At 41.2% G+C, this 23,182-nt stretch overlaps 1 protein-coding gene across 2 annotated transcripts; it reads left to right on the top strand.

Annotated features, from left to right (window-relative positions):
* Positions 1-654: 654 nt before the first annotated feature.
* On the top strand, positions 655-23,138 carry LAYN (layilin). Of its 2 annotated transcripts, none has more exons than XM_077112992.1 (7): positions 655-976; positions 3,984-4,281; positions 8,474-8,631; positions 14,442-14,474; positions 15,650-15,733; positions 19,001-19,103; positions 20,772-23,138. In XM_077112992.1, the coding sequence occupies exons 1-7, from the start codon at positions 892-894 to the stop codon at positions 21,133-21,135; spliced, it is 1,125 nt and encodes a 374-aa protein (XP_076969107.1). In that variant the 5' UTR covers positions 655-891; the 3' UTR covers positions 21,136-23,138. The 2 variants fall into 2 exon arrangements, with proteins under 2 accessions (XP_076969107.1, XP_076969108.1); XM_077112993.1 differs by lacking the exon at positions 655-976 and adding an exon at positions 1,811-2,035.
* The last annotated feature ends 44 nt before the right edge of the window (positions 23,139-23,182 follow it).

Below are 23,182 nucleotides of genomic sequence, written 5' to 3'. Positions count from 1 at the left end.
ATAGAACACCCAGCCTGGAGTCAGTCCTGCTGGTCTAGAACTGCAGTGCTTGGAAGCCGTGGGACCATCTCTACTTTCTTGTGTGTTGCTTGGAAAAGCAGGACAGGTAGGTAGGCAGAAGCAAGGGGGGGGGGGGGACCAAAACTCTTTCGGCTTCTGGTGGAAGCCACTTTCCTCTCAGCCAGGAGAACCCCAATTTAGCCGCCTCCGGATGCTACAAGTGTTGAATCCCATAACCTGCTTTGTCAGTAGGGCACACTGCCTGCTGCTCCTGCTTGAACATTTGTTCTCTGTATGATCCACCCCTTTCTCAGGTGCAGCCCTGAACGAAGGGACTGCTGCCTACCCAGCCCAAGGGAGGTCTCGGTGTTTTGCCTCTCCCACTGGCCCACACCGCAGAGCTTAGGGCTCTGGGTGAACTTGGGAAGGTGGGTGAGGGGATGGCCAGCCGGAGTAGGGGTGAGATGTAGTCCTCTTTTTAGCCGTCAGTGCCCTCCGTCAGATTTCAGAGAAGCCAGACTGGGATTTTCCTGCGCACTGCGCACTAGGCAAACGCAGGATCTCCCTGGGAAGCTCAGGGTGGAGATTGGCTCCCCTCCCCGGCTCGCTCCCCTCCGGCCAGCCCAGTGGCTGGCGCCGAAAGTGCCAGAGGAGGCCGTCGGGGCGGGCCAGCCGGCCAAGCTGCCCTCCCAGCGGTGACGTCCCAGGGAGCGGAGGGGCAGCACGCTGGTTCCTCGCCCTCCCCGCCTCTTCCCAGTGCCGGATCCGTCTGTCCTCAGGAGATGCTGCTGCCGCCACCCCCCAGGTTACAGTTGTCGGATTCGCCGCTGCCTGTTGGCCTGCTCCACCGCCTTAGCGCCCCGGCGTCCGAGGGGGCATCAGAGCAGGGCCATGCAGCCCGGGGCGACTTTACAGGCCGTGCTGCTGGCCGTGCTGCTGGCGGGGTCGCGGGGCGCGTCGAACCGCCTGCTGAGCGGTGAGTGCGCGCGCTGGGGCGGGGAGCGATGCCGGGGCGGGCTCGCCGCACCCCAGCTGCTGCTGACCCTCTTCCGAGCCGCCGCGCCTCTTCTGTGGCCCTCCGCGGTGGAGAGGGCGCCGTCCCCGTTCCCTGTATGTGCGAAGTCCATTTTTCGCCCAGGGTTACTCGGGGATCGGGGGCGTAGGCTGGGTGGGGCGGTGAACAAATCTGCCCCAGTGGGCGCCCCCTTGGCGGGCTCCTGGAGCGCGGCACGTAGTCAGCGGGACCCCCGCGCGGGGCGGGCTCACCCGCTAGCTCTCACCTCCCGCCGGCTGGAAGCCGCAGCCCGGGAGGCGCGAGTTTAGTAGAGGGTCAGGATCGGCGGTGCCGTGGGAGCCCTGCTGTCACTCCTGGTCTCTTCTGGAGGGAGGATGGCTGGATCCAGCGCCTGGAATGTGGCGCTTAGAGACCCGGAAAGAAGCCCAGTTAGCGCGGGACGAGCCGCGCCTGACTCCGGGGAGTGACTCTTTCTGCTTCCTTCCTTCCGTGGTTTAACAGCAGCCGCGGACTTGAACTTCAGAGGAGGTACGGTGCTCTGCCTCATTGCCTCTTCCAGTTGTTTTGCATTTCGGGGTTGGGGGAAGGAGAGGGGACGTCCGTGCCCCTTTCCAGGGCCCCTTCGCAGGCGCTGATGGATTGATGAAGAAGGGCGGAGGAGGGTGGACACTCCTCCACGCTCAGTTATCCCGGCTTACTAAACTGACTTAACCTAAAGTTAGTTCCAGGACGGCGTGCGAGGCGGCAAAAGGGGACGGAAACTGAATTAAACTGCTTGGACTAGGCTATATAGGCCCTGTGCTCGGCGGGCGGTGGGGGTGGGGGAGAAGAACAGAGGCCCTCTCGCCGGTTCCTTTCCTGCGAGCGAGCAGAGAAAGACACTTCCTGAAAGCCGGGGAACCAGATGCGCCCTCGGGCCTGTTTCCAGCTCTGGCTCTCTCGGCCACCCATCAGCTGCCTTGGGATGTGTGACCAGGCTCCGACCACAGAGGGAGCTCGTTTAAGATGTTATGGCTGCTGGTAAGTTCAGCTCCAGCGGATGTCATGCAGGTGGTCAGAACGGTGGGTTTCTGGGACTCTTTGTAGTCATCCACCTACCCTCTGCTGCCTGGCAGGTCCAGCCCCTCCCCAGGCAGCTTCCCAGCCAAAGCCTTTCTTGCTGGTGGTCCCCGGCCTCTCCCGAACACCTCCTTAGTGAGAACGTTGTGCTTTTTGACACCTCCTAATTTGCTGGTGAACTAGTCCAGGTAGAGTTTCTCTGTCTCACAGCAACAGCAGAAAAATGACAAGGACCAGGTGAAGATGCTAACTCCTATCTATCACTTATTACTTACTGAGAATTTCTATAAAGGAGTGATGAGGGACGAAATCAAAAGTAAAGATTCACAGACACTTTCTGGATTACCTTTGTGTGCTCTGTTCCCACTTAGCACTGATAATGCTGGTAACCATCTGTGGCCTTTTGCCCTGTGTTCTGGACAGACTGGGACTAATGAATGCTCTCTGGCCCCTTGCACAGCTGCAAAATAAGTTAGGAAAATGAGAACATTCCGGAAGGGCTGAAAAGAGGTTCCCCCAAACCAAAATCCTTTATCCCTTACTCTGCGGCAGCTATATTCACACCCACAGCCCACAATTTGGCTCTCGCACTGCAGGAGACTATTCTCCTTATTTATTTATTTATTTATTTTAATTTTTTTTACATGGGCAGGCACCGGGAATTGAACCCGGGTCCTCGAGCATGGCAGGCAAGCACTCTTACCTGCTGAGCCACCGTGGCCTGCCCTCTCCTTATTGAAATTTGGTTTTTACTTTTTTACATTTGGATCCAGATGTTGTGTTTTAGGAACCAGAATTTGTTTCTGTATTCCCAGCCCTTAGCACAGTGTCAGGCACAGAGCGTGCACCCCATACATGCTGATTGGAAAAAAAGGAGTAATGAGTCTAATGTTTTGGGTGCAGCAAGGCTTCAGTCACCAGACACAAGCAAAGACAGTGTGCATTGGGCAAGGAGTTATTTGCTCCTCAGGAAAATCCCATCCATTGGTCTGAGATGGTCATCAGCCCTTTAGGTGTCAGCCAGAAGACACACATTATATGGGTGCCCAGTGCAACCTGAGCCTGGGTAGGGGTGGCGGTGGGCAGTATAGTTCAGTGGTTAGCAGCCTGACATTGTAATCAGATCATGCTTCTAACTTGGGGACTACTGCTGATTGCCGTGTGTTATTAGCCAAATAACTTAATTTCTCCAAGCCTCAGTTTTCTCATCTGTAAAATGGGGCAAAAACAAGGTCTACAATCATTATTTGATTATTATGAGTATCAAATGAGATAACTAGATGTACAAATGTAAAGCTCATTGCATAGCTCCTGGCACATAGTAAAAGTTTAATAAACCTCACCTGTTGTCTTTAGGCAAGGTCAGGAGACTGACAATAACAGAAAAGCCCATGGATCTGTTGTTTTTAGCTTCTGGTTGTACCAGAGACTGAGTGAATTCTCATTTCTACTGCATAGGCAGAGGATTCGAGGGTAAAGGAGCCACGCCTGACTTCAGAATGCCTCTCTTATTGGAGGAAATAGAGATGCTCACATTAAGTCGTACTATCCCTTGAGACTCCATAATGGTGTGAAGTGCCTTTAAATGAAACCATAAACCTTTATATACCTTTCTTTTAAAGCATAGTAAACACTGTGTGCTTTTCAAGAACTGTAATGGAATAAACAGTGCATTGAAACAAAGCATGGAGTCCCTACACAAGGTAGAAACTGAAATTTAAATCATAGCATCCCCATGATGGAAGAGGTATTAGTTTGCTCTGGGAACCCTAAACTGACATTATAACAGTCCAATGATAAGTGATCAGAATTCCTGCCTAGACTACTACATTCAGATGCCTCCAATTATCCCTGCCCTGGCATACATTTGCAGCCAATTAAATAGGCTGGCTTCTTTTTTTTTTTCTAGGACAGCCGGTGTGCCGCAGAGGGACTCAGAGGCCTTGTTATAAAGTCATTTACTTCCACGATGCTTCTCGAAGACTGAACTTTGAGGAAGCCAGAGAAGCCTGCGGGAGAGATGGTGGCCAGCTTGTCAGCATCGAGTCTGAAGACGAACAGAGACTGATAGAAATGTTCATTGAAAATCTCTTGGCTTCTGATGGTGATTTCTGGATTGGACTCAGGAGGCATGAGGAGCAACAAAACAATAGCACAGCCTGCCAGGACCTTTATGCCTGGACCGATGGCAGCACATCAAAATTTAGGTAAGTGTGTGGACTCACAGTTGCTGACTCACTTGACATAACTCAAAAAGAAGGCAGGTTGGATCCACTGTTCCAAATCAGAGCCCTGAGGGGAGTGGAGGTGAGCCCTGAAATAGCCATTGACCAAAGCAGTGTAGTGAAGGTGGTGAACAACTTTACGACTAGGTGTGCCTGACGGTACCTAGCCCAGGATGGGCAGATTGGGCCACATGGTCTTTTGGTGCCCTATGCCCAGTAGCAAGCCAAGAGTTGTTTTCAAAAGGTGCGTAGCTCTCTGCTACAGATGGTGTGACCTTGCTCTAGAATCCTGGGGTCTACTCGGAATCCTACTGTGATTCCTCATGGGGCTTGTCACAAATTCTATGACATCATTTTCCCACCAGTGAGACTCTAGTAGCATAGGGTCTCTTGGATCTTATGACCCAAGTGGCAAGGCTGCTTGCACTACAGTCTTGACCTGCTACACACTCCTTTCCCACTCTGGACCCCATTCAAAGCTGGCAGTCTTTCATGTCACCTGGAATATGAGTCAGAGCAATATTCCCAGGTGTATAATACGCTGCCTCTAAAACCCAAAGGTGGTGTTTCCTTTCTTCAGATTATTGTAAAATGCGATAATTTGTCCTTTAATTTGAAAGTGATGTCTGATATTCCCTAGATCACTAGATACCTCCAGATTTTAATGGAGTGGCAGGTCCCTAAATCTTTATAGGGTTTATCTCCAACTCTTTAGAGTAATGGAGTCTTACTAAGCCTCCATTGTACTAGCCACTTCTTGCTCCTTTGATCTGATTAGCATGATGTCATCCATATAGGGGACTAGTTTGATTTTCTGCAGGATATCTAGGTAGACATATTATGATAGAGGATATTAAAATTAGTATATCCCCGACACGTAAAATCATTCAAGTTGAATATCAGTTATCTCTGCCCTTAAATTTTCTCCCCCTAACCACTCCTCTTCCAGGATTTCTCAGTGCCCTACTTCTTTCCTAAGGCCACACACAGGGACAGGCACAATAAGGCACCCCGGGTGAATCAGGTTATGTTTTACTATGTTAAGGTCTCATATCCTGTGAATTCTTGCAGGAGTCCAACAGAGAACCAAAGTCATTGCTATTTCCATTCTCAGAGTCACCTTCCCTAAAACATCCAAGCAAGCTTTTAGTCATCATTAGTTGATCTCTTCAGGTTCAAGATGGAGAGAGCCCTCAAGGAACTTTCTCAGGAACCTTTTCTCCCTGTGCTGCCCCCACCACCCCCCTGACTGATCCACCTCTGGATCTGCAAAGTCCATGTGATTCCTTAAAATGGATTTTCTATTCAACTTGATCAATCTCTTGTAAGGTGATCAGTAGTGTGCTGGAGGTTGTGCTCTTATGGTTGCATTTTCTCAACTGAACTTTCACCTCCATCTCTCACACACCTCACTATTATTTAGGTGATAGATTATATGAGCACCGTTTGCACTCCTAGTGTGCTTGCACTCCTGTTGTGCATATGTGTGTGTGTGCATATGTGCTCTTTGCCTATTTTTCAGTGAATGTCTTCGTTTTTAAATTGGTTTATTCATTCAATACATTCATCAACTGTCAACTCTGTGGAAAGCGCAGCACTAGGCTCTGGGAATACAAGACAGACAAAAGCCCTGCTTTGATGGAACTTGCATGATTTTCATGTCTTGTGTACTTTTTTTACATTCTATAACTTGTCTGGGGAATGGGCCATGCAGGTAGGAAAGGAGAGGCTTCAGGGAGTAAAAAGAAGGGAGGCAAACACAATTAATGCAAACTAAGTAACATTGTACTATTCTTACATTAATTGTAATAAAGGCACTATGCCAAAATTTAAGGGTCAACAATACAGTGATATAAGAGAGGGGATTTTTTTTTCTTTCTTTTTGGAAGCAAGGGGAATGTTCTCAGGTAGTTGTGTTTCTAAAATGTTTTCAGGTAGTTGTGGTAGCGAATGCATAACTACTTGATTGTTGTACAGGAGTCATTGATTGTACATTTAGTATGGATTTTATGGTGTGAGAATAAAACTTTTTAAAAAAAAAAAAATTAGTATATCCCCAAGACAAGACCATAAGTGTATAATGTTGTCCATTGCAAATGAATGCAAACTGTTTTTGAGCGTTTTTCTGATAAAGTGGGAAAAGAATGTGTTCACCAGATCACTGGCACTGTACTAGGTCCCAAGGGCATGTCAACCTCTCTAACAAAGATACTCCACAAGTGGCATAGGCCCTGCAATTGCAGATTCTACTTGGTTGAGTTTGTGCTATTCCAGTATCATCCTTCAGGATCTGTCTAGTTTTCACACGAGCCAGACAAGTTAATTAAATAAAGGTATAATGAGGAACACCACCCTATGTTTTCTAGGTCTTTCAGGGTGACCCTGCTTTCTGCCGTCTTCCTCTGGATAAGCTGTTGTTTTGGACTTACTATTTTGCCTTGGGAGGAATGGGAGAATTGCACCTTAGAGGCTTCTACTTAGCCTTCTTCACTAGGGTAGCTCCTACCCCATACCGACTGCACTAATTACCAAATATGTCTATTCTGTTTATATATTTGAGAACTGGGGAATGGCTACCAGGTAGGTCCCACTGTGAGCTTGCCCTGGCCAGAATTCCATTTACTATCTGGCTCCACTCTAACAGGGGGCCTGGAAGATGTTTCAACTCTTCCCTTTCAATGTCAACTTGCACCCTATATTGAACAGTCCTCATAACATTTGGATATTCTCCTCTTTCCAGTTTACAGTTACCTGAGTAAATGGCCATAGGTCCCTTTGGGGGAAGAACAGATAAAATCATCACCCTGTGTACCTGCTGTTAAATTACCATGTGGCCTCCTCCTGAGAGCCTGGTCTTTCCCTCTATCAGTGGGTTCCAAATGTGAAAGTGGCTCAGGTCCAGGAACTTTGTGCCAGGCATACTATTCCATCTATTTATGAGATGAAATAACATAAAGCCATAAGGCTAATGGGAAGGGAAACAAGGCAAGTCAGGGCAGGAGGCCCATGAAGGGGGTTGGAAAATGGGCTGGAGGTGCTGAGCCTTGCCCCAGTTAGGGCCTCCCAGCTGTCCAGGCATAGTATTCAGGGAGTGTTACAAGCTCAGCTATTGTTCAGGCAAATTCAACACAGTGGGAGCAGGAATGGATCTTCCTTTTGGTAGAGGAAGGCACAGGACTCCAACGTAGTAGTATTGTGGCTCTCGCAAGAGACCAATCTATTAGCGTCCTCTTCCCCGAGGAGTGGTTCTGACAAGAGCTAGGCAGAGAAGCAGAGTATATCTAAATAGTCTGAGAATCAGGCCAAGGTCTGAGCCCTAGATGGAAACTGGGGTCAGGGTAGGTAATCAGGTAAACTATGAAGTTCATCCCTAATTCAACACATGGGGTGGGTACTCCCAGCATTTAGATATTCCATGGGAGTCCAGGGCTTTAACCTGGCACCCACACATTCATCTGAGTGGCAGCACCACTCAATTCCCAGTATCACTAAATAGTGGGGCTGAAGCTGCTGATGCATCATTTCAGGGAGCTTAGGAGACAAAAACAAGAAATTTGCCAGCAGAATCTGAGGTGGGGACAGGGATACCCTTCTCACCCTGCTCCCATCCTCCCCCACCTCCAGATCAGTATCAGCCTGCACCGGTGAAACTAAAAACTGAAAAACACTAAGTGGGACTCTTGTTCACCTGCTTTGCTAGCCTCTACATTTTGGAAAGTCTTGCTCAAATGTTTGAATCTTCCCCCTGCTTCTCAGGGTTAGGAGGGCATTTGTGGTCGTTGAAGCACAGGGAGATGGTTCTGCCTCTTCCCAGTGTATCTGATCTCTAAAAATAGAGAAATGAACCCAATTAGCAAAAAAGAAATAACATCATCCAGACTGACCTGCTAGTTGTTTTCTTCTCATAATTACTTTGCAGACATCATATGTAATATATTCTTCCTTGCAAAGAGGTTGTGATAAATGTCAGATGATTGATTGTGATGTTCATATTAGAAAACTTTTGGTTCTACTTATTGGCAGTACTTCAATTCCTTCCTTACCCTGAGTGCTGTTCTGAAGCAGAGTCTTAAGTTCATGGCTTGGTGAAACTTGATGGGAAACCAAAGACTTTGAAGTTGAAGTCTTGAGGTCTTCTCTGCAGTTGCCCTCACTGTTGACCACTTTTCTCCAGGAACTGGTATGTGGATGAGCCTTCCTGTGGCAGTGAGGTCTGCGTGGTCATGTACCATCAGCCATCAGCACCTGCCGGCATCGGGGGCCCCTACAAATTCCAGTGGAATGACGACCGATGCAACATGAAGAACAATTTCATCTGCAAATATTCCGATGGTAATAAATCCTCTCCTAAGCTATGCAGTCGAATTCTCAACCTCCTTGCCCATTTCATAAGCAGCTGCTAGTACCAAGAATTTGTTGTGTGGCCTCTGAGAAAGCTTGCTGCAAATGCCTGGGGTGTTCAACATTTGAAATTCTTATAAAGGAATCACCAGGGAATAATTCTAGCAGTGGAATGGGTTACCAGTTGCCAAGAGAAAGGATGGAGGAAAGAAATGGTCTGATTTATGTATGCTAAAGCAAGAATTATGAGAACCTCAGGAAATGTAAAAAGCACTCTAAGTGGACCACCACCAATTCCTATTCTTTCCACATTTGAGGTTGGCTGTAGGCGCTTGGAATAAAGACAAATATGAAAGAAAGCTAGCATTGCTCCTGCAGATCTTCTAACAGCCATATGAGATTATTTTCTGGGACTTAAGACAACATGACCAAAAAAGTAGTTCATAAAGTACACCAATTTCACCGGCATTGGGGTGAGACAGCAGGCACTTTGATAAGCAGCTTTAAATTCCCCCGAGCACCCTTTATATATAATGCCTTGCAGATTCATTTGGCATTTGCTTCCGGAGCTGGTAAGCATTGTGAATTGGCTACAAGCCCGTAGTCTCACTCTACTGGGGCTTCCCAGACACCTTTGACATAACTGACTTAGATCCATACTTGAAGCAATTTTTTATCTGTCCCTGAAGTTTCTCACCTCCCTGAAGCCAAAAGTTTGGCCCCAATTCTGTGTTTTTTTCTTGACAGGATTAGAAAGACTTGTTAGTTGTATCTTGTCTGGAACTAAATAATCCCTTTATTTTTAATTGTTTGGATTTGACTATGCTTTTGCCACAATTTTGCCACTAAAAGAGATTTTTTTTCTCCCTCTTTCAGCCCCTCAGATAAATTCTCTCCAATGATCTGCCCCTCCCCACCATACACAGTTGCCTCAAGCAGGGAGATTGCCAAGACTAAGACTGCAGTGAAAGCAAGGCACTTTTCTGCAAACTGGCTTGCCATCACACTTTGATTAACTACTATTCTATTCGCTCCATGGCTTAAAATTTTGTACTTTTTATGTATTTTTTGAAATTTGAAATTTGTTTTAATGTCCTTTTATTTTTGTTCTTTGAACATATTTTGGTGGATTTTTTTTTTTTTAGTAGATCATTCTATTTGTCACTTTTGTTATTGCCTATATTACTTAGATTGAGTCCTGGCAGGAAAGAGCTGGTATATTCAACGGGTTTAATGAGGAGAGGATAATACAAGCATATTTGCAGAGGGCTGAGCAAAGAGCTAAAGATGATGAAGCACCCAGGAGCTATGGGAAACAATGGGAAGTTTTTGTGTTTTTTTCTCTAGCAATGATATATTTAATACTCATTTATAATAACTGAACTAACTTCAAGCCCATTGTCCTACATGATCTACCTGTAATGTGATTCACACTTTTTTTTTATTTTCTGGGTTAAAATATAGAAGTATATAAACATACTACCAAACTCTGGGTGATGTGGGTAGCTAGAGTTACCATTTCTGTGTCATATGTAATTTTTCAAAGCTGTGATGTACTTACACACATTACTTTAAATCTTGTTTTATTCTTTCACTTAATGTTATACCAATTTTTTTCCATAATGGTGTTTTGCATAATGGCCAATAGTGATTGCAAATAATATTAATAATAATTTATAGCATAAAGCACTTAGATCAGAATCACATATACCAAGGGTTCAGGTCTGAAGTGAAGAGGTCTTTCAGCTTGTATTCTCAGATATGCTTACTCAATCCCTTTGGAAAATGTCTTTTCTCACAGAAACTCAGAGGTAATTAGAGCAAGGCTTCTATTATTGGTAATAATTTCCAAATTAGGCATATAAAAAATGCGTGCAATCTTGAAACAATTTAATTTCAGTGCTAGTAAGCAGTTATTTTAGGGAATACAGAGGCATCTTGCTATTTCAGTTATGATGTAATTAAGCAGCCCATCTTTAGCCTGGGTCCATCCTGGGGCCCCTTTGCTGGTCTGCCGCCTGGTGTTCCCGAGTAAGCATAAAGCAACTGGGCAAAGCAGTCATTGCTCAGATGCACCATTGCTTTACTACACTCGGTTTCCTAAGAGCGAAATGTGATTTTGAACATCAGTCTCATGAGTTCTTCACAGCATTGGTGAATTGAGAAGATTCATCATACCTTTATATATTTTTCCAGTATTTTTTCTTTTAAAAAGAGAGTTCATTTAATTATACCACTTTTTAAAATTATACCTACATATGTTAACTCGGTTTCACTCCTTCTGCTAGATTTCCTTTTTTTAAAAAAATCATTTAATGCAATTTTATTGAGAAAATTCACATACCATATAATCCATCCAGTGTATACAATCAATGGCTCACCGTATCAAAATATAGTTGTGCATTCATCACCGCAATCAGTTTTAGAACATTTCTATTACTCCAAAAAAAGAAATTAGAATGTAAAAAGAAAACCCAAAACATCCCATACCACTTATCCCATCCTATTAATTTTTTTGTCTTTATTTTATCACTTATCTATCCACTCACTGAATAAAGGGAGTATCAGTCACAAGGTTTTTACAATTATACAGTCACACGATAAAAACTATAAAGTTATACCATCATTATCAAAGATCAAGGCTACTGGATTACAGTTCAACAATTTTAGGTACTTCCTTCTAGCTATTCTAATACACTAGAAACTAAAAAGAAATATCTATATAAAGAGTCAGTAGTTATAATCATTTGCTAAATCCTAATTTCTTAGTCTCACCTCCTCCCTCTCATTTGATCATTCTCTCAATCTTCAGGGATATCTAGGCAATGACCATTTTAACTTTTTCATGCTGGAAAGGAGTGTCAACCTTGTGGGGTAGACAAATGAAACTGGTTGATGTTCTTGAAGAGACTGGAACCTCTTGGTTCCAAGGCTTATCTGGCAAAGGAACCACCTAGAGACCTTAAAAATAAACTTACTAAGTAAAACTTTTTATCTGAAAAAATAAACTTATTAAGAAAACTTTCATGAAGTCTTAGAACTCAGGGTATTCTTTAGAATTTTCAGGAATACTGTTAGTTGGAACTTGGCATACTGTGGCAATTTTGCAATATCTCACTGAAGCTTACATAAGAGTAACCTCCAGAATAACCTCTCAACTCTATTTGAAATCTCTTAGCCACTGAAACTTTATTTTATTTCATTTCTTTTCCCCCTTTTGGTCAGGAAGGCATTCTCAATCCCACAATGCCAAGGCCAGGTTCATCCCTGGAAGTCATGTCCCACATTGCCAAGGAGACTTACATCCCTGGGAATCATGTCCCACATGGTAGGGAGGGTAGTGAATTTAAAGAGTTGGCTTAGAGAGAGAGGCCACATCTGAGTAACAAAAGAGGTTCTCTGGGGTTGACCCTTAGGCATAATTATAACTAAGCTTAGCTTCACCATTGCAGAAATAAGTTTCACAAGTGCATGATCAGATCCTTGCTTACCTCTTCAGCCTCAGTGCTCATCATTCTTACTGCTCTCCCATCCCATTTCCCTTTGTACTCTGTGAAGTTCCCCAAGAGCTCTTAATTGCTGTTTCCTGCCCTTGGAACACCCTTCACCTCTTTCCCAGTCAATTCATTCAGAGTCAAGTTAAACATCACCTTTTTGCTAGAAACTAAATGCAATAGGTGAGCTTGGATTGGATCCTAGACATGATGATAATGATGATGATGATGATTGATGATGACTGAGGATGATGATTTGCTATAAGAGACATTATTGGAACAATTGCAGAACTTGATAAGGTCTTTAGATTAGATAATAGTTTTACATCAGTGCTAATTTCCTGGTTTTGGTAATTGTACTGTGGTTATATAAGAGAATCTTACTCCTTTAGAAAATATGTAATAAACTATTTAGTAATAAAAGGGGTACCATATCTGCAACTTACCTTCAGGAAAAATTATGTCTGTATACAAATATTCATGTATATGTATATGTGTGTGTGTAGGTGTAGGTGTGTGAAGAGAAAGAATAATTAAGCAAATGAAATGTGTAAAATAATAACATTGGAGGATGTAGGCGAAGGATATATGGGAATTCTTTGTACTATTCTTGTGAATTTTCATACAAACTAGGTTAGATCTTCCTCCTGTGAGAATCATAGCATCTCACACTGTATACTTTGCCTGTTTACAGGTCAGTTCCATTGACTACATGATTGACATGAAGTCTGGAAATAAATCATGTATGGTCAATTAATGACTGTACTTGATGGCTAGGGGAAGGTCATCCAACATGGTTCCTACAACATGGTACACCATCATCCCGTTACACCAGAGTGGCAAGGGACTTGTTGAATGATTTCTAAAGCTGGGTTTGACAATGAGGCCATGTAGAATGGGCTGCATGCTAGGCAGATCAGAACCCCTTGATTACTTCTTCTGGGCTATACTAAAAGCACAGGTGTTCGCAGTGAAAATCATCTGAGGCAGTACAACTCAGATACATGTGTAGAGATTGATGGAAATGCTGCATTAGTGTACCATGCTCATTGCAATCTGGCACAGTGGATTGAACTACAGAGGGACAACAAAATGAAAAGATCATGTAATGTCACTGAATATAACATTTACTATAATGAAATTTATATGTAACAGTATTCTCTTGTATTTCCAGATTTTTGTAGGTGTCCTGTAGAGCGTAGCGCTGGGACTATTTCTCATTTGCCATTATGTCCCCACTATCTAGTACAGAGTTTGTCTCCTCAGCATTTCAATTTCAACTTTAATTTATTTGGTTCAAATTCCAGCCTAGCTACTTACTAACTGTGAGATATTGAGCAAGTTACTTAATCTCTCAATTTCTTTGTGAGTAACACCAGAATAATAATAGCACCAACCTCATAACATTGCTAGGATTAATTGAGTTAGTTTTCATAAAACACTTAAAAATGCTTATCATATATAATATATCATTCAAATGATTAGCATAGTAGGCACTATTTAAGTGTTTTGTTTTGTTTTTTAAATAAATGGATGTGCATCATCTCTACACACCCATGTAAGAAATTATGGATAGAAGGCTTTTGTCCTTTGTGAATGACACTTTAGAAAAGACTTGATATCCTGGACTTAGGACTGTGATTTCTAACATCTTATCCTTAGGACCTTGCCTCTGTGAACCTCAGATTCGCTCCCAACACAAGGGATAATACACTCTCAGCTAAAAGCAAAGGTATTAGATGCTATAGATGACCTCTACAGCCTGGCTTTCTGAGGCTCTTTGAAATATTTAAAATTTCTTGAGTTTCTAGATCAGCAGCATCTTCCTTGAGGGTGGCCAACCCCAACCACTTCCACTGCTTTGAGATTAGTGTTTGTTGCTCTTTACAACATTCTCTAATATGAAATTGATAAAATGTCTGGGATTTGTCTTAAAATAATCCAGGCTGGAAGTGCAGTAAGGGAGGGTTACTGTTGAAACTGGATTAGCCTTATGTTGGTAAAAGTTGAAGCTGCATATTGGGTAATCTTTCTACTTTTATATATATAAATACTCATAATAAAGTGTTTAAAATATAGTTTTTTAAAAGCTGGGGAAAGTTGGTCAGATTCTGGTGCCTCGCCTCTGATCTTTATACAGAAGTGATTCTTTTGACTACTAACCCAGTTCTTGGCACCTAGTAACACTAATTAAAACATGTTGGATGACTGAATGAACAAACACATCAGTGACTTGCTCTGGTGGATTTTATCTAGATGACATGGAAATTTAGTTATTATTTTTGTTTCTGTTTCTTTCCACTACAGAGAAACCAACAGCTCCTTCTACAAGGACTGGAGGTAAGCCAACCATTTTGAGATTTAGGTTAATTTATTTATGTTCAAAGCCCCTCCTCATAGGTTTAGAGCTGTACATTCTTTTTTTTATTGTGAAATATAACATATACACAAAAAGCAATAAATTTCAAAGAACATTTTCACAAGTAGTTAAAGAACAGATTTTAATGTTTGGTATGGGTGACAGTTCCACAGTTTCAGGTTTTTCCTTCTAGTTGCTCCAAGATACTGGAGACTAAAAAGAAATACCAGTGTAATGATTCAGCAGTCACACTCATTTGTTAAATCTAACTTCTCGGTTATATCTCCTTCTCCTTTGATCCCTCTCCCAATATTCAAGGACATTTATATTAGGCCCATTCTAACTTTTTTCATGTTGAAAAAGGGCGTTAACAATATGGGATAGGGAGATGGAACTAGTGAATGTTCTTGAAGAGACTGGCACCTGTGGGTTTCAGGACTTCTCTGACCTAGGATCCATCTGAAGGTTTTAGATTTCTGAAAAGTAAACTTAGCACGTGTAACTTTTGTAGGGTCTCAGGTAGAGCCCTGGGTGTTCTTTGGAGTTAACAGGAATGATGCTGGTTAGGGTTTGGCAAACTATGGCAATTAGCAATATCTAGCTGAAACTTGCATAAGATAGAGCCATATAGTCTTTAGACCAGGTTATTCCACAGAAACACCACTGGTGTTAACCCAGACCATTTGGACAGGTACATGCCACCCCCAGCCATGATAAGGAGTGTGTAAGGTCCCACTTTCTGCAATGTTGTCTATTTCTCTCAAAGCTGAAAAGCAACAATTGCCAAGATTGGGATGTTACTTATCTTTAGTCACCACGTGAAATGAATAATTTAATCTATTGAGACAGAAGTGAACCTAGCTAATAATTTACAATCTTAGAAGTAAGTCACTGGCCCTTCTCCTTGGCACTTCAGTTCTTTATGCCAACTGTTATTCAGCACCCAAGCCTTGGCAGCAAGAGTCTTGCTAAAAGATGAAGGCAAGGAAACTTCTAGAGCAGCACATTCAAGTTTTCACCTTTCTGTTTTTATAAACTTCACTGGTCAAATTGCTACTGCTTTGTTGCATGCCACCTTGAACCTGGAAAGATCTCAAAAAATATCTGGGTTCTGATTCCTTTTTCTGGGTTCTCAAATCCATATGTCTCTCTCCAGGTGAGAGAATAGAGCCAGCAACACCCATATTTCCAAAAGACTCACAGAAAGAAGATACAAAAAATGTATTCAAAGAAAGTAAAGGTATGTTCAGAACTGTCCTGGGAAAAATAGATCATGGGCCTCCTCTGATCGTAAATTGCCCATGGTAACATTTCCTACTTTGTTCTTAAAGTGGAACAGCTATTTAAAAATGGAACTAGATGGGAATTTACTCCCTAACAGGTACAGAAATTCTGTTTGGGGTAATGAAAACGTTTTGGAAATAGATAGTGGTGATGGTTGCACATTGTGAGTGTACTTAATGCCACTGAATCGTACACTTAAAAATGGTTACGATGGCATATTTCATTGTTATATATATTTTACCGCAATAAAAAATTTTCAAATCTGAAAACAGCATCTGTGGCTTTACAAAAACTTCTTTAAATGTAAAGTTTCACAGTGAAGTAAGGGAATGGAATTACTCTCAGACAATGTGGCAGATTAGACCAGTCAAACAGGTGAAATAGTGGGGTGAAGACAGTAAAGAAAGAGCCTTGGAACTACCTAGCAAGCTTGGGGGCTGGGGGCTGAGCGAGTGGCTGCAGAGAGATGAGAGCAGAAAGACTAGGTCATTGTGTATAATACCCATGATTAATACGTTGCAAAACAAACAGAGGAAATGGACAAAACATTTTAAAAGTTACATCATAAAAGGAAGAAGAAAATTGGCTGATACACTGGAATGCTTGTGAACTCTCAGCCTCAAAGAGGATTTTGTCACTGGGCAACTTTAGAAAACCACTTAGTTTCGCTATGCTTCAGTTTAATTATTTGCAAAATGGAAGTAATAATACTTTCCTTACTCATCTAAAAGCATTAGGTTTCCATAAAATAAAATAGGATATAATGTATAAAAATGCTTTGAACAAGATACAAAGTGCCAGACAAAGGTAAGTGACATTTTTATTGCTGCATTTTTATTATTGGTGGTAGTTAAAAAATTTTTTTCTTTAAACAGGTTTGTAGCCTCACAGAAAAACAAAGCAACAGCCTCTAGATGGTTGAGAATCTTGAATCAGTCAGAGTAGGAAGGGGTCAGTCCCCAATCCTTGATTTCTCCTGAAGTCCCTTGAGGGAAAATTCTCTGGTTCTAAGTTTTCTTTACAACAGTTTTTATTTGTTTTCGTTGTTGTAAAATACAACTCAGTATTTCCCCTTTTAACCTTTCAAGAGTACAATTCAGTGTATTAATTACATTCACAATACTATACTACCATAATCAATATCCATTATCCAAACCTTTACCACACCTTAAACAGAAATTCTGCATCCATTAAGAATTGAGTCCTTATTTCCTTGGAAACCTATAATCTACTCTGTCTCTATGAATTTGCTTATTCTAGATAGTTCATATAAGTGAGAGCATACAATATTTGTCTTTTTGTGTCTGGCATATGTCACACAACGTGATGTCTTTAAGGTACATATGCATCAGAACTCCGTTTCTTTTTACAGCTGAGTAATATTCCATTGTGTGATAGACCACATTTTCTTTATCCATTTTTCTGTTGATGGGACACTTGGGTTGCATCTCCTTTTGGCCATTGTGAATAATACTGCTATTATTATTCAGTAATAATAGTAATGTTAATATTATTAACATTGGTAAACAAATATCTATTTGGGTCCTAGCTTTCAATTATTTGGAGTAAATACCAAGAAGTAGGATTGCCAGGTCATATGGTAATTCTATCTCCAACTTTTTGAGGATCCTCCAGACTAATTTCCACAGTGGCTGAATCATTTTACAATCCCACCAGCAATAGATAAGGGAACGATTTTCTCCATATCCTTTCCAACACTTGTTACTTTAAATTATTTTTTAATAGCCACCCTCGTGGGGTAAAGTGATATCACATTGTGGTTTTGATTTGCACTTCCTTGATGACTAATGATGTTGAGCATCTTTTCATGTGCTTATTGGCCATCTGTATATGTTCTTTGGAAAAATGTCTATTCAAGTCCTTTATCCATTTTTAAATTGGGTTATTTATCTTTTGTTGTTGAGTTGTAGGAGTAGAGATCATTATACATTCTGGATATTAAACCCTTATCAGATATGGTTAGCAATCATGTTCTCCCATTTTGTAGGCTGTCTTTTCACTTTCTTGGTAATGTACTTTGACGTCTGGTTGGTTGTAAGTTTTAAATGACCAACACAAAAGCAGACTCCTAAGTGCTCTTCAGTTTCAGTTAATGGGCCCAACTGAACCCAGTTAGTCTTAGCCAGAAATTTGGGTAAAGTTTACAGGAACTTTGCATGAATTTCTCCTTCCTGATAATAACACCAAAACTTCTGACTTGCTTTCTTTTTCCCTTCCTCTCCCCACCCTCCCCTAAGAACTACAGTTTGTCTTTAGTGGCAAAGGCATCAACACTGCCCAGAACCCCTGCTTTGCAAAGGGAGAGTAAAGACAAGAAAAGAGAGAAACTCTTTCTCTGAAAAAAAAAATTATATTAAAATGAAAACTTATTTTCACTATTACTTAGGATAAAAAGACAAGTAGAAAATGTTCATTTATTGAAACTAGAAAACTCCTTCCTAATTGGGTAACTGCAAGTCTACATCTGATTTCCGTTATTCATGGTAGTTATAGTCTATAAAGTTGCTGTGACACTGAATTAGCAAATCTTCAACTAATGCTCTTACAGAAAATAGAGGCTCAGTGAGCCTCTGGTCACAACATTTTCATCAACTGATCAGTACATAATCTTGTCTTATGTGTATTTCTGCTTAAAGATATCTTATTGTATATATAATTCATTCATTAGCATTGCATTCATGGCAAGTGACACTATAGCTCATGCCTGGATGAAGTTTATCGAACACATGTATTTTCTCCATACACATACTTAGGAACACTAGACAGCACTTCAGCACTACACTTGGGGTGGCCATTTTAAATGGTCAAGTCAACCACAAAGAGAAAAAATGCAAAAATCGTGGCACTAAATATACCATGAAAAGAACACATGTTCACAGTATGACAACTGAAACAAGAAGGCAGAGCAGTGCCTTGTTTGACCAGTTGGGAACATGCAGGGGACTCAAATTTTTGCTGCTCTGGTCACGTCCACAGATGAACCGAAATGTGCCATGAGTATTAATTTACGAGTTATAAATTGTAGCAGGTAGGCAAATTCGCAAATCCAGAATCTGCGACTAATGAGAACCAACTGTATTTCTTTTCAAGAATGGGTTCTTCGGAATATTTTTGGTTGCTTAAGCTTTAAAAGTATGTTTTTGAAAACACAACTAATACTAAAAACATTGCTGTTGCTGTTGGTGTATGTTTTCCTTTTCAGAAGCTGGCTTGAATCTTGCCTACATCCTTATCCCCAGCATTCCCCTTCTCCTCCTCCTTGTGGTCACTGCAGTTGTATGTTGGGTTTGGATCTGTAGAAGAAGGCAAGTAAAATCGTCATTGTGGAAACCTTTGTGTCTTCTGCATAATAGGCACTCTCTGAGATTTAGGCATTTCCCTGTTTCTTTCATTAAAAGCCTTGGCAGGTCCAAAAGAATCACCATTGCAGAAGTAAGAGAAAGTTCTCTGATGGGTTCAGGGAATTTAGAAGTAATAAGCACTTTGCACTTAGTTGTAATTAAGATAGTTATCTAACATTTCAATTTTTGTATGTGTGGAAGATTTGAAACTACTTCAGGGATGAAACTATATTATTTGCCTCCAGCGTATCCACACATCACCCAGCAAAGTGTTCTCATGAATGTATAGCCTCATTCAGAAAATGGAGTGCTTGAGCAAAGAATGAATTGTGAGCCAATTGGAAAATAACCGTTTCAGTGTATTTTGGTAAACATCTGAAGCTAAACCACTTATTTCAAAAGAAATAGCCAAATTCCTTTTAATTGGCTTTTCATTTAATTGAATTTAATTGAATATACAAGCTATAGATTAGCTACACTAAGTAGCTTACAGCACCTTTGTTAGGGTCTGGATCATGTGCACCATTTTTGAGGTACTTAAAGCTCTGCTCATTTACCTTTTTATTCCCCGTCATCATTGCATACCGAGAAGGCAGCTATTATTCCCATTTTGCAACAGGTAAACTAAGATCTAACTCAAGATTTGATTCCCTTTGACCACCAATTTAATATGAATTAGCAAGATTTCAGTGTAGGACCTACCTAACGTAATAATCACTTCCTTATGTGAATACGTAATAAACATTCAACTAATGTTAGCTATTACCATAATAATTTTTATTAGTTATTTACTTTCACTTTAAAAAGTAGAATTTCGTTTAAAAAATTAGTAATATATTTTCTACCTGCTCATTCTGCAGATGGTTCTTGAGTTCCCTTTTGTATTCTATTTAGCACTTCACCAGAATTTGGGAATTGTGACTCTGAAGCTGGGGGTCTCTCTATCCCAGGGATTTTTAACCTTTTTTGTGCCACAGGCCCTTCTGGCCTAATAATCCCTTCCCAGAACAATATTTTTAAATCAGATTACAAATAAATAGTTATACTGTTAGATAGTTTAGTGAAATATTTCCAAAAGTGAATTTGAGATATAGTAATATATGTACTTCCTTGTTAATGCTTCTTATTTAGTGGTGGACATAATCATAATCATACCTTTGAAGAAGAGATGTGTGCAAAATATATTTCAAGACATCTATGTCTTAAAATGATGAATGTCATGATATGAAAATAATCTATAATTTCTGGGGGCGACAAAGCGATAGATATTACTAGTTGTATAATGTGGTTTGTTGCCTGCATTCATAATTGAAGGACATGAGAAATTTCAATTAGAAGAGACTTTTTTTCACCATCCAAATCCATGGACCCTTTGGGGGCTCTAGGGACCTTGTAATTACCCCTGGCCTATACTCTGGCAGCTTGAATGATAGATACACAATTGTTTTCGATGTAACACTTTCCTCTGTTATGTCCCCCGCCCCAAAGTCCGGGCCTGTAAGTTCGGGTAGGTGAGAAGTACAGCTTAGCAGTTGTCCAGAAATACTTCCTCTTGCCTGAACAGGTAAGCACAGGGATAATCTCAGTACCCTTGTGATTAAAATACTCAGCACTGTTCTGCTTTTCTCCTAGAAAACAGAAACAGCCTGACCCTAGCACTAAGGAGGAACGTACCATCTGGCCATCTCCTCACCATGAGAACAGCCCAAACCTGGAGGTTTACAATGTGATAAGAAAACAAAGTGAAGCTGATTTAGCTGAGCCCCGGCCAGATCTGAAGAATATCTCATTCCGTGTGTGTTCAGGAGATGCCACTCCTGAGGACATGTCTTGTGACTATGACAACATGGCTGTGAACCCTTCAGAAAGTGGGTTTGTGACTCTGGCGAGCATGGAGAGTGGATTTGTGACCAACGACATTTATGAGTTCTCTCCAGACAGAATGGGAAGGAGCAAGGAGTCTGGGTGGGTGGAAAATGAAATATATGGCTATTAGAGCATATGAAAAAAAAAACGTAATTGCCAAGAATGGGAAAGAAAAGAAGCAAAATTCTCACGTGTTCTATAGAAGAAAGTACTCAGAAGGTCTATGGAAATGCTTACCTTGGTGAATGAAACTCAGATCAGATCCTGGGGGGTGAGCATGTGATCCCCACTGGCCTCTGCTGGATGCCCAGGTTTGGGTTATAAATCCTCATCCCAGCCTCTCACCCAGCTCAACCATGTGAGAAAGCTCCTTGTGCAGGATTTGGTACTTAGCAGAGCCTCAGTAAATGATGGCTGTGTTGGTTGTGTCTGACTTTGAAGGGACAAGGGATGAAGCTTGTGGCTGTAGAGCCTGAGAGCCCACTGCTGGTTCTGTTTCTCTCCTTCTATGCAGCAGCACACATAATCACATGGAGACAGAAATGACAGATTTCCAAAGCTCATGCCCAGTAGCATCAGGCTAGCCTGCATGCATATCAGCAATTCTCATGTCTGTTGTGTTTTGTTTTTGTTTTTGTTTTTTTTGCAAAGAATGAATTGAATAAAAAGCAGGAAGCAGAATATTAGTCACTCTCTGTCTATAGCCTTTCCTCTCTCGTGGCCTCGGGGGACCTTGTTTTCTTTTTCCTGACAGCTTAACTTGGAAGTATCCAACTTGGAAACACTTTAGAAACTAAAAATGGCATTTGAGTTTGAGCTTCTGAGCTTATTTTTCCTCTCAGCCCTGATACTATTTTTCTTTTGGTGTTGTTTGTTTTACTATAGTATCAACATAGTATTGCTAATTGCAATAATGGTAACACCTTTTGTTTTAGGGGCCTATTTCAAATATATGTGGACATAAATCAAGAGAAAAATTTCCCAGCCTAATATCTGTCATTTACCCTTTGAATATCTGAGGTCATTATTTAAGTCATTTAGCAAAATCCCCTCTTTCAGCTTAATAAAGTTATTTTATCCTTTCCTTCTACATCTTATTTTTTAATAGTTTATCATATTTGCCTCACATATGAAGCCCCATCCTTGACAGAGTTAATTAGTCTGAATCAATCATTATTGAATATAATGGATTATAGACACTGCCCAATTACCTGCCCTATTGGGGTAGAGAACAGTGTGCATAGAAAAACAACATTTATGACTGGGAATTATGGCAAGTATGTTTTGTAACCAAATGTCTCATTCTGTGGATTTATAACATTTTAGGCAAAAACTGCAAACACATGCTCTAAAGGACTGATTCACTGTTCTAAAATGTCCAAGTTCCCATTTTGCTTCAGACTTCCTAGCTTCATATTCTGTGCCTGTGCCCCATTAGATTGCAAGCTCTGTGAAGATGGTATCATACCTGCCCCATCAGCATTGTACCTCCTGCACCCAAGACTATACCTTGCCAAATGCAAGGAAATTGTGATACTGATTGTCTTGCAAGGCAATAAATATGTGTTGAATGAATGAACTATTCATCTTTCAAACTGATGTAAAATAGCCTAAAAGTTTTATCTTAAAAGTTGGCAGTCGTTGTTTTTCACACTTCCCCCTGAGTGGAGGAGGTAAGCGAGTAATTTTACTTTGAAAAGCACTCCTACATCCTAGGAAAAAGGAAGCATAGTAATATATAAACAGAAGCTGGTGAATTTTGTGAAGGATTTACTTTAATTATGTCACTAAAACTCAAAACAAGGACCAATCCTTAATCCATAAAGGAAGTAAATTTATAATCAGAGTGACTACTTCAGCATGTTCCCTTTGTCATTAGAGCGTTATCTCCACCAGGACCCACAGATGTCTTCTCTCCGTGTTCTTCTGCACAGCTAGTCTTAATCCATATCTTAGATGTACGATTTCTTCATTCCTCTTCAAATTTAGCAGCCTGAGTTTACCCAACTCCAATTTTATCTCTAATAATTGCACTTCATTTATTTAACAATCATTTGTTAAATGTTAAGTGTTGGTTATGTTCAAACTGAACACTGAGTTTATTCATCTAAATATCATTCAAAAATTTAATAAATGTGCTTCATAATTTTAAACTGTAGTTTCTAACCTTTTATTCC

Source organism: Tamandua tetradactyla, chromosome 8 (genome assembly GCF_023851605.1).
Source record: "Tamandua tetradactyla isolate mTamTet1 chromosome 8, mTamTet1.pri, whole genome shotgun sequence".
In the NCBI taxonomy this organism is placed as follows: Eukaryota; Metazoa; Chordata; class Mammalia; order Pilosa; family Myrmecophagidae; genus Tamandua; species Tamandua tetradactyla.
Note: the sequence above shows the minus strand (reverse complement) of the source record. Positions and strands in the feature narration are given on the sequence as shown.